Source organism: Dendrobates tinctorius, unplaced genomic scaffold (assembly GCF_039654945.1).
Source record: "Dendrobates tinctorius isolate UK_male_01 unplaced genomic scaffold, ASM3965494v1 ptg000293l, whole genome shotgun sequence".
Taxonomy (NCBI): Eukaryota; Metazoa; Chordata; class Amphibia; order Anura; family Dendrobatidae; genus Dendrobates; species Dendrobates tinctorius.
This window is the reverse complement of record NW_027361960.1, coordinates 24,990,968-25,003,328: the sequence shown is the minus strand read 5'-3', so window position 1 is coordinate 25,003,328 and position 12,361 is coordinate 24,990,968. Positions and strand designations below refer to the sequence as shown.

General features: G+C 44.5%; 1 protein-coding gene across 2 annotated transcripts in view; it reads right to left on the bottom strand.

Moving 5' to 3' along the window:
- LATS1 (large tumor suppressor kinase 1) overlaps positions 1–12,361 on the bottom strand; it is a 60,441-nt gene that overhangs the window by 26,217 nt on the left and 21,863 nt on the right. For both annotated transcript variants that reach the window (XM_073560192.1, XM_073560193.1), the window contains 2 exons: positions 7,956–8,094; positions 77–1,548 (listed from right to left, as the gene is read on the bottom strand). In XM_073560192.1, coding sequence (XP_073416293.1) covers positions 77–1,548; positions 7,956–8,094 — 1,611 coding nt within the window. The remainder of the gene's footprint in view (positions 1–76; positions 1,549–7,955; positions 8,095–12,361) is intronic.

Below are 12,361 nucleotides of genomic sequence, written 5' to 3'. Positions count from 1 at the left end.
GCGATATGCCATAACGTTATAGGTCTTTGGGTTACTTTCACACTGCTCAGAAATACACAGAAAGCTGTATTCTTACCCGACACATTTCGTTTTCAAGCTGCTTCTTTCGGTGCAGTCGCTGATGGTGGGACTTCAGTATGTTTTCCACATGCTGCTCCATAAAGAACTTAAATGCCTGAGGAGAATAGATCTGGATACGAGACTCCCTTCTCTCTTCATCCCGTTTATTTTTCCTGACAGGCACAGGCGATGTAGTGATCTTTTTTTCTGTGCTTTCACCAGGACTGTCAATTACTTTATCCCCTTCTTCTTGGATACTGGAAGACACAGGAATGTCGTCTTTGCCAGATTTCAGACCTACCTCGTAACCGGCTGTGTTCTGCTGCAGTAAGTGCTTTGGGTATGGTGGTGGTGGCCCCTGGTAATTGGGTGCTTCTGGTTGCGGTGGCAGAAGAGCATTGCCATGTACATTGACTTCTGAGTAGTGTCCTGGCTGCACACTCTGGGTCATCCACGATGGATGTGCTGGTGCCAATGCAGTCTGAAGTTCTGGCTTTAACACCCGCATGCTCTTTACAGGCTGCTGTATAGGAGCCGGAGTGATTGCAGTCACAGTAGTGGCAGAAGGTTGAGTGTTAGCAGTATGCACCTGCCGAACTGCCATTGGATTATTGAAAGAGTTGGACCGTACAGGGACATTTTGCCATGATGGCATGTCATGATTTCCTTGGGGGGACTGGGTTGAAGAGGACTGAGGCCATGAAGTTGGATGGCCTGGTATGCCCAGGTTGTACATATCCAAGTTGTGGCTATTTCGATTTGGTACTAGCATAGATGAGGGAAGATTTCCATTATTATAAGCAGACGGAGACATTGGTCCATTACCCCCTGGCATCTGCAATGCTGTATTGTTTGGGCCATTTGACATAGGATAAGGTGGTGGCTGGTTCCTGCCCACATTGTTATTGCCTTGGTGTGTGATAAATTCAGGCTGTGCATTACCATTCTGCATGCCAGGCCTCCCAGAATAACCAAACTTGCTGGTGCTGGATGTCTGCATTATGATGGGCTGTCTTCCTACAGGAACAGGATTAATAGGTCTCTGTGCTTGTGACTGTGCGTTCATTATCTGTGCAGAGTTCATATTTGGAGGTGAATATGCCTCTTGCCAACCTCCTGGTGGAACTGGAGAAATGCGGGAGATAACAAAATCCATATTAGCAGAGTAACGCTTTGTCTGCGAATTTGGTTCCCAGGATTGTGGAGATGGAGCGGTGCCTCTGGGTGGAGGTTGTGGTGGTGGAGTAACACTTCGGACTTGTGGGGGAGGTGGAGGATTGACTCTCTGGCCATTTACTGGTAGAGCCTGAGCAAATGATGGGAGGCCTGATCCAGACAAAGGCCTTCCCAACTCTGCCTGAGCACTCTGAATTTCTGATGCCCCATAAACAACACTGTCAGACAACGGTGATATGTGTCTTGGGGGGACCAAGGACTCCTTTGACCCCTTCCAGCTCTGCCGGCGATTAATGGAATGCTGAATATTACCTGAAAAATGAAATTGACAAACTTGTTAACAGACTTAGTAGCTGCCGAAATAACAGATATTCTGTAGTAGTTTTTCCATAAAACCTCTAGGAGAAAAAGTGCAAAATAACTTCTTCAAAGAAAGTATGCTACTATAACTATGAATTGTCTTCTTGTCTCATGTAATGATTAGATTGACGGTCTAGTTCAATTTTAAAGAGCTTCATGACAATGCAACATGATCCCTATCCCCTACATGTCCCTGAGCTCTCCAACTAGAGGCAGTCAGCCGCTGAGCCTTTATCAGGGCTTTTATAGTTTAGTATATGCTGGGATTGTGAAAACCATGATTACAATAGTGGGTTGTTATGATTCTAGCACTTCTGATGGGGGCAGACAAGGCTGCATTATACAGCAACATTGAGCACACACAGTTCAGTCCAGGAGTGCGACAATGCTGCAGGCATGAACTGTGAAAGATGAGTGCCCAGCCTACAGCAGTCAGGAGGTTGGGTGGCTGTGGAGCAACACGCTCCTGTAGCGTCAATATGAGAACAACTCTATTATTCACCGATTATAAATGATCATTTTTGTACTACTTTGTGCATTTACAGGGAGTTGTCCAGCTTTAAATGTGTTTAAAAAAAATAAATGCAACTTATTAAACTAATTTAACAAAAGGTGCCCTGGTCTACAGAATTCTCCAACAGTCCTGACATCTTCACTTCTGGTTTGTGTTTAGACACAGGAGAGGCTCTTCTGTGCAGCATCCGACCAAAGCTGTATGTGAATGAGCTGGCTGATCGCTCATTTTAATACCAAAAGCAACTCTGCTCCGTCACCACAGATACAAAAGTGGAGTAGAGGCTGGCTTAACTACTGAGTCAGCCACTGTCAGACAGCATTGGTCACAAGTTGGCACAGGGGGTACTTTACTTTGTCCATCTCCAACCAAAGGTGGAATTCCTGGAACAGGTAAGACATTTTATATACATCTACTCCCTGTACATTAGGAGTACAACAAATATATACCATATGCATTTGTGTAATTTTTATCCTGGCCGCTGCATTCACACACATCCACTGCCCTGGCATGAACTCTCTACACTCCATCCATATCGGCTCCTCGCTCCTTTCCTCTCCTATGTATAGCACTCACGCTCTTTTCACATTGTTAAATTGCACAGATCCAGTCAGTCCAACCATTCAACATCAGAGACGCTCTCACAAATCACTTAACCATCTGCTCACTCTTTCTATCCTCCTTCTCCTAGTCGCAGGAGACATTGCTCCCAACCCTGGTCCCCCATGTTATAGAAAGTCAAACCCCCAGTCTGCTACACTTAGAAACCCCTCTAATCTTATTAATATTCCCTGCATGGCATGCCATCTGTCTCTCTTAATTGTGCACTTTGGAATTCTCGCTCAGTGTGTAACAAACTCTCCTTCATCCATGACTTCTTCCTTTCTAATTCTCTTAACCTCCTGGCTCTTACTGAAACCTGGATCCAGCAGTCAGACACTACCGCTGCTGCTGCTCTTTCATACGGGGGGCTACACTTCTCTCATACCCCAAGATCAGACAGTAGAGCAGGTGGAGGCGTTGGTCTGCTCCTATCACCAAAATGTACCTTTCAGGTTATCCCTCAAGTACCCTCACTAGTCTTCCCTTCTTTTGAGGTCCATGCCGTCAGACTCTACACCCCCTTCTCCATGCAAGTGGCGGTGGTGTATCGTCCTCCCGGCCCCTCCCATCAGTTCCTGGATCATTTTGCCACTTGGCTTCCACATTTTCTCTCCTGTGACATCCCTACCCTCATCATGGGAGATTTCAACATCCCCATTGCTCTTCCCCTCTCCCCATCTGCTGCTCACCTTTTATCTCTAACCTCCTCATTTGCCCTTTCGCAGCTTACTAATTCTCCAACGCATGAAGACGGAAACTCCCTTGACTTGGTCTTCTCTCGGCTTTGTGCAGTGGATGATTTTGCAAACTCCCCTCTCCCGCTCTCTGCCCACAATCTTCTTTCATTCTCTATCAAGAACTGCCAGGCCGCTCAGGTCACCTCCACTGTCCATACTTATAGAAACAAACATACAGGCCATTAACACCCAGAAACTTATGCAGAACTTGCAGTCTTCATTGGCCCCTATCTCCTCCCTCTCATGTCCTGATTCTGCATTGAAGCATTACAATGAAACACTTCAAAGTGCCCTGGATGAATTTGCACCCCCTATAAATAGAACACCACGACGCAGACGGCGACAGCCCTGGCACACGGTGCAAACACGTTTCCTGCAGTGGTGCTCCAGGTGCGCCGAACGACTGTGGAGAAAATCCAATCTACACGAAGATTTCATCCATTATAAGCTTATGCTTAGAACATACAACACTGCCCTTCACCTCTCAAAACAAATCTATTTCAACACCCTCATCACCTCACTGTCCAATAACCCGAAACGTCTCTGACACTTTTCATTCTCTACTCAATCCAAGAGTACAGGCCCCAACCACAGAGCTCCGAGCTGACGATCTGGCCAATTACTTCAAAGAAAAAATTGACCAGATTCGACAGGAAATTATCTCCCAATCACCTCATACCATGCACTGTCCTCCCTCCCCCACTGCATCTAGGTCACTCTCTGATTTTGAACCAGTCACAGAAGAAGAAGTAAGCAGGCTCCTTGCATCTTCTCGCCCAACTACTTGCACCAGTGACCCATTTCCGTCACATCTCCTCCAGTCCCTGTCCCCTGCTGTCACCCCTCACCTAACTAAAATATTTAACCTCTCTCTCTCTTCTGGTATTTTTCCCTCCTCATTTAAGCATGCCATCATACATCCACTACTTAAAAAACCATCCCTCGATCAAAACTATGCCGCTAACTATAGACCTGTCTCTAATCTTCCCTTCATCTCTAAACTCCTGGAACGGATGGTCCACTCCCGTCTTATCCGCTATCTCTAAGAAAACTCTGTTCTCAACCCTCTCCAATCCGGTTTCCGCTCTTTACACTCCACTGAAACTGCCCTCACCAAAGTCTCTAATGATCTGCTAACAGCTAAATCAAATGGTCATTACTCCATGCTAATTCTCTTGGATCTCTCTGCAGCATTCGACACTGGATCATCAGCTCCTCCTCACTATGCTCCGTTCCATTGGCCTCAAGGACACCGTTCTCTCCTGGTTCTCCTCCTACCTCTCCGACCGCTCCTTTACTGTATCTTTTGCCGGTTCCTCCTCCTCTCACCTTCCCCTTACTGTTGGGGTCCCCCAAGGATCAGTTCTAGGCCCCCTCCTCTTCTCCTTGTACACTGCCCCTATTGGTCAAACAATCAGTAGATTTGGTTTCCAGTACCATCTCTATGCTGATTACACCCAATTATACGCTTCTTCTCCTGACATCACGCCAGCCTTTCTAGAAAACACCGGCGATTGTCTAAACGCTGTGTCTAACATCATGTCCTCACTATATCTGAAACTGAACCTGTCAAAGACTGAACTCCTGGTGTTTCCTCCCTCTACTAATGTACCTATACCCGACATTGCCATTTCTGTTTGTGGTTCCACTATTACTCCCCAGCAACAGGCCCGCTGTCTTGGGGTCATACTTGATTCCGAGCTTTCCTTTGCCCCCCACATTCGATCAGTGGCTCGCTCTTGTCATCTGCACCTCAAAAACATTTCTAGAATTCGACCTTTTCTTACTTTTGACTCTGCAAAAACTCTTACTGTTTCTCTTATTCATTCTCGTCTGGACTATTGTAACTCTCTTCTAATCGGTCTCCCTCTTACCAAACTCTCCCCTCTCCAATCTGTCTTGAATGCTGCAGCCAGGATAATATTCCTCACCAATCGTTACACCGATGCCTCTACCTTGTGCCAGTCATTACACTGGCTACCCATCCACTCCAGAATTCAGTATAAACTTATTACCCTCACCCACAAAGCCCTCCATGGCTCAGCAGCACCCTACATCTCCTCCCTTGTTTCAGTATACCACCCTACCCGCGCCCGCCGTTCTGCTGATGACCTGAGGTTAGTATCCTCAATAGTCAGAACCTCCCACTCCCGTCTCCAAGACTTTACACGCGCCGCGCCAATTCTTTGGAATGTACTTCCCAGGTCAATACGATTAGTCCCCAATCCCCAAAATTTTAAGCGTGCCCTGAAAACGCATTTATTCAGACTGGCCTATCGCCTCAACACATTAACCTTATCTATCCCTGTGTGGCACAGCCAAAAGTTTTACCATAACCAGATTTCCCGCATCATGTTCCCACATGCTTTATGCATCTATTAGCCCTCTGTGTCTGTACTGTTGCACACTTAACATTATGGCTGGTCCATACAATCAGGACAATTGTTACCATCCACCTTTCGTGTCTACCTCTTTCCTCATAGACTGTAAGCTTGCGAGCAGGGCCCTCTTTCCTCTTGGTATTTGTTATAATCTACTGTATGTGATTATTGTTATGCTGTAATGTCTATTGTCTGTACAAATCCCCTCTGAAATGTAAAGTGCTGCGGAATATGTCGGCGCTATAAAAATAAAATTTATTATTATTATTATTATTATTATAACTGAGGCGGATATCTGGAGATCCAGGCATCTGGTTCATTGACATATATGCCTAATACATGTTGATATTCTAAACAGTTTAAATCATGTCTTTTTAGTAAAGGGAATTTACTGATTGCAATGTTTTTGTCTTTCTTGTAAACCCATTATAGTTAAATCAACTGTGAATTTCCTTTTCTGATGAAGGTCGATTGTACGACCAAAAACGTTCAAGAATTTTTGAACTGGATGCTTTGTACAATAAAGGAACTGTCAAATTCAATTTTCCCTTTTGAGTGCCAAGTCTTTACTATAAAATAATAAATAGTAAAGGGAACAGGTCATCAGTTTTAGCCGATACAAGTTACGGCCATCACCTTTCGGGGCTATTATACAGAATTTGATAATGCGGTATATCTTCCCCAACCCGACCTGGAAGAGAAGAAAAATAACTTATTATACTCACCTGCGGGGCGGTCCAGTCCGAGGGGCATGACTCGTCCTGGTCTGGTGACTCCCATCTTCATGCGATGCTGTCCTTCTTGCTCGTGTGGATGATGCGTCCCTCTGTCATCCAGTCTCTTCGGCAACGTGCTCCTGCGCAGGCGTACTTCTGTGCCCTGTTGAGGGCAGAGCAAAGTACTGCAGTGCAAAGGTGCCGGGAAAGGTCAGAGAGGGTCCCAGTGCCTGAACAGGGCAGAGAAGTATACCTGCGCAGGAGCGCGACACGAAGCAAGTGGCAGGACGGCATCGCATGAAGATGGGAGGTGCCGGACCAAGAAGAGCGACAACCCTAGGACTGGACCGCCCTGCAGGCGAGTATAATAAGTTATTTTTCTACTCTTACAGGTCGGGTTGGGGGCCGATATACAGCATTAAAGAATGCTGTATATCAGCCCTGAAAGGTGATAGCCGTAACTTATATCGGCCAAAACTGATGACAGGTTCCCTTTAAAGGGATCCCGCGGGCAATATACCGTAAATCAAGTCTGGATGAATGATTGCTGCCAGGTATATTCTTCTCTGCAATGTCCCAGCATTTAGAGAACATATACTTTAAAGATTCAGCTTAGGACCTTAGCCAGAGATGAGACCAGTCCAGCACCGCCCCTGGTCAACTCTTTCCAGTGCCACTCTAGATTAACAGGTCTTTCGTTAAGGGAGACCTGTAGAACACCTCTAGCATCACTGGGAGTAAGCAGTTGGAGGCAGCATCAGAACTTAACTATATTTTGTATGGAACCTCGGAGCGTTTCAGAGAAAAATATACCTGGCTGCAATCGCGCAGCTAGACTCGGATTCATGCTGCTCATTGTTTGAGCAGCATGAATAAGGTGACAGGTTCCCTTGACAATACTATACACAAGTTACATATTCGGTGATAAAAGAAAATCACAATAATCTAAACATATTTACAGATTTTTGTTTCCAAATTGGCCAACAAATCAGTTATTACTCACTGGATTTTATTATTAAGTATTTTCTTTAGTATCAGTTTTTAGCATTGAGATATGTGCACACAGCGTCTTTAGACACAGGCATACCCGCTGACATCTTCTGCAGTGGCCTTTTTTTTTGTTATGCAATAATAGTGAGTGACTATTAAGCAGAAGCTGGCAGAAGATTGGACCAGTCTGTTTAACCACTTTGGAAGCATGAAGTGGTTAAAAAGTTTTTTTGTTTGTTTTTGCATTCAAGAGGGATCTCAAGCTTCTCCTATTAAACAAACATGAGAGTGACAGAACTAGGATGCAAAAAGGATGGCACCAGGGAGAATTTTCAAAACCACAGAGTTCCTTCAAAGACATATGTCAGGGCAGTCATGAAAGCTCGTAATAAATGTTACACTTAACGTCAGAGTTTACCTGAAGGTATCATTCCCGGATTGTGTGTTCTTGCAGGTGTTTCCCTATAAGAATCCTGACAACTCATCCTGCTGATATATTCTATTGCGGCTTCTATGCTGCGACTATTCGTCTGTTGCAAAGCTCTGATCACCATATCCTGCAAAGGGGAAAATTAGAACAGCAGTTAGTAAGTAAAAACATTTTACACACTGTATTGTGCGATATGATTTATCTCCTATTTCCGTCAGTAATGCATACAGTCGTGTGCACAGGACCTCAAGCATTATTCCCTTTATGCTCTAAAATACTAACACCATATAATCACATACTAGAGATGCATTTCAGATGGTTGGAACACCATCCTTAACTACACTACCATCATTTTATAAAGTGTTAATTGAACAAAATCAAGTTTAAGGCTATGTGCACACGTTCGGAAATGATGCGGAAATTTCCGCAACTCCCGCCACAGGTAAAACGCATGCAAATTCACATGCGTTTTTCCCGCGAACAACAAGGGTTTTGCTTGACAAGTGTCACCAACTTTTTACTATTGATGCTGCCTATGCAGCATCAATTGTAAAATATAGAATGTTAAAAATAATAAAAAAAAGTAAAAAATATTGTTATTCTCACCTTCCGACTGCCACCAGAGTCCTTCCCGCCTCTCACAACGCTCCCGGCATCTTCTGGTCCCAGTGATGCTTTGCCCAAATGATCGCTGATGAAGTCACGTCCGCGAGAGCGCAACGTCATCTCAGGTGTAAGCGCAAAGCATCACTGGGACCGGAAGATGCCAGGAGTGTGGTAAGAGGCGGGAAGGACATCGGGGGCCGGCGGAGGGCAAGCATATCTTTTTTTTAGGCTGGGGTCACACTGCATTTAATGCAGTCTGTTTAACGGCATAACGTGGCGTAATGCAATCTATTAACGCTGCCATTCACTCCCATTAGGAGCGCATCGCTAGCGCATGCCATAATTCGGCATGTGCTAGCGATGTGCTGTCATTCTGTGACGGACCCTCGGACGCGGGCTGCAGCATCCGGGGGTCCGTCAATGCTAGCGTAGATGAAGCATCTGCGCTAGCGGGCTCACATAATGCGATTGCGTTATGTGAGTAGCGTTAATGCAGTCCGTCAACGCTATGCGTTGAACGGACTGCATTAATGCTATGTGAACCTGGCCTTACTTTTATTCTATTTTTTACAGGGATATGTTATCCAGGGCATGGAGGACAGTCTCCTCTCCTGCAGAAGCTGGGTACCATCCGCACATGAAGCGCTCACATTAGGGATGGTGGGCATAGCCACATGCGTAAAGTGAGCGTTTCAATGCAATCCTATGGGTGCGGAATTGCAGCGATTCCGCAAAAAGAATGAGCATGCTGCCTATTTTTCTGCTATGCGATTCCACCGCGGAAAAATCAGCAGCATTAGTACAGCAATTGCGGAATCCCATAGGATTGCATGGGATGTGGGTTTTTTTTGCGTTTTCGCGACGATTCTGCAGTAGAAAAACGCCACGAAAACGTAAAAAAAAAAAAAACGCAACGTGTGCACACAGCCTAAAAAACGAGTTTCTAGAGCTTGTTCACGAAGAAAAAAAATGCGTTTCACAGCACCAGCTAAAATGAATGCACACCATATGTTGCTTATTATTTCTAGAAGATCTGAAATCAGTATTTTTTCAAATCTGAAGCGTATCAATTCTTTCACTATTCACTGATTTTGCAACATTTCCGTAAATGAGAAAAACCGCAAAGAAAAACGTCTGAAAAAAACCCACTGTGTATTTTATGTAGCTTTTTTCCTGCAGGAAAGCAGGGCTGTGGAGCCGATAAGCCAAACCTGCGACTCAAGACTCCGACTCCCACATATATTGCTTATATTTAAGTGAAAAATGTATCGTAGTACAATGTGAACATCAGACATTTAATCATTTCTATGATGCAATAATCAAGATATTTAGATAGAACATAATATCTATTTATTGGAATACAACTTTAGAACACAAAAAACGGTAATAAATTGTAAATATGTAATACACTGTATAATATCGATTACATACATACGGTACAGACCAAAGTTTGGGCACACCTTCTCATTCAAAGAGTTTTCTTTATTTTTATGACTATGAAAATTGTAGATTCACTCTGAAAGCATCAAAACAATGAATTAACACATGTGGGAATATATAATTAATAAAACAGTGTGAAACAACTGAAAATATGTCTTATATTCTAGGTTCTACAAAGTAGCCACCTTTTGCTTTGATTACTGCTTTGCACACTCTTGGCATTCTCTTGATGAGCTTCAAGAGGTAGTCACTTGAAATGGTCTTCCAACAGTCTTGAAGGAGTTCCCAGAGATGCTTAGCACTTGTTGGCCCTTTTGCCTTCACTTTGCGGTCCGGCTCACCCCAAACCATCTCGATTGGGTTCAGGTCTGGTGACCGGGGAGGCCAGGTCATCTGGCGTAGCACCCCATCACTCTCCTTCTTGGTCAAACAACCCTTACACAGCCTGGAGGTGTGTTTGGGGTCATTGTCCTGTTGAAAAATAAATGATGGTAAAACTAAAACACAAACCGGATGGAATAGCATGCCGCTGCAAGATGCTGTGGTAGCCATGCTGGTTCAGTATGCCTTCAATTTTGAATAAATCCCCAACAGTGTCACCAGCAAAGCACCCCCACACCATCACACCTCCTCCTCCATGCTTCACGGTGGGAACCAGGCATGTAGAGTCCATCCATTCACCTTTTCTGCGTCGCACAAAGACACGGTGGTTGGAACCAAAGATCTCAAATTTGGACTCATCAGACCAAAGCACAGATTTCCACTGGTCTAATGTCCATTCCTTGTGTTCTTTAGCCCAAACAAGTCTCTTCTGCTTGTTTCCTGTCCTTAGCAGTGGTTTCCTAGTAGCTATTTTACCATGAAGGCCTGCTGCACAAAGTCTCCTCTTAACAGTTGATGTAGAGATGTGTCTGCTGATAGAACTCTGTGTGGCATTGACCTGGTCTCTAATCTGAGCTGCTGTTAACCTGCGATTTCTGAGGCCGGTGACTCGGATGAACTTATCCTCCGCAGCAGAGGTGACTCTTGGTCTTCCCTTCCTGGGGAGGTCCTCATGTGAGCCAGTTTCTTTGTAGCGCTTGATGGTTATTGCCACTGCACTTGGGGACACTTTCAAAGTTTTCCCAATTTTTCGGACTGACTGACGTTCATTTCTTAAAGTAATGATGGCCACTCGTTTTTCTTTACTTAGAATTTGTATTATGGCAAGAAAAAAGCTAACAGTCTATTCAGTAGGACTATCACCTGTGTATCCACCAGACTTCTGCACAACACAACTGATGGTCCCAACCTCCTTTATAAGGCAAGAAATCCCACTTATTAAACCTGACAGGGCACACCTGTGAAGTGAAAACCATTTCCGGTGACTACCTCTTGAAGCTCATCAAGAGAATGCCAAGAGTGTGCAAAGCAGAAATCAAAGCAAAAGGTGGCTACTTTGAAGAACCTAGAATATAAGACACACAGTATTTTCAGTTGTTTCACACTTTTTTGTTAATTATATAATTCCACATGTGTTAATTCATAGTTTTGATGCCTTCAGAGTGAATCTACAATTTTCATAGTCATGAAAATAAAGAAAACGCTTTGAGAAGGTGTGTCCAAACTTTTGGTCTGTACTGTGTGTAATATATATATATATATATTATTTTAATTACACACATACATACACATACACACAACACACTATGATTTATCTTGGCTAAGAAAGCCTAGATCCTCAGCAGGCTACATTCACACTATGGGCGTAGCCAGGATCAAACCTGGGGGGGCAGAACCTCATACTGTTCTGCAGAATTTCATACTGCACACCTCAGGTTCTGCAGCAGCTGAGGTGTGCAGTATGAAATTCTGCAGAACAGTATGAGGTTCTGCCCCCCCCCCCCCCCCCCCCCAGGTTTGATCCTGGCTACGCCCATAGTGTGAATGTAGCCTGAGGATCTAGGCTTTCTTAGCCGTATCTTTGTGCAACGCAGAAAAGGTGAATGGATGGACTCTACATGCCTGGTTCCCACCGTGAAGCATGGAGGAGGAGGTGTGATGGTGTGGGGGTGCTTTGCTGGTGACACTGTTGGGGATTTATCTTATCTTGGCTAAGATACACTTGAAAATAAAGCCTGCACCTTAAGAAGATGTGGTGGTGAATGCAGTCTATTTATTCCAACTATCAATTGATGTTGATGTGTTACTGAAGACGAGCAATGCCTGTCCTGAGCGTCCTTTTGGGCAGCTACTGTATGAGGTGTACCTGACTGGTGCTAAAAAAAAGGAGTGTTAGTCTGTGTGCTATTCGGCTTTCATTCTTTTTGGTACAGATATGATATGGATAGACAGATATGGATAAATGG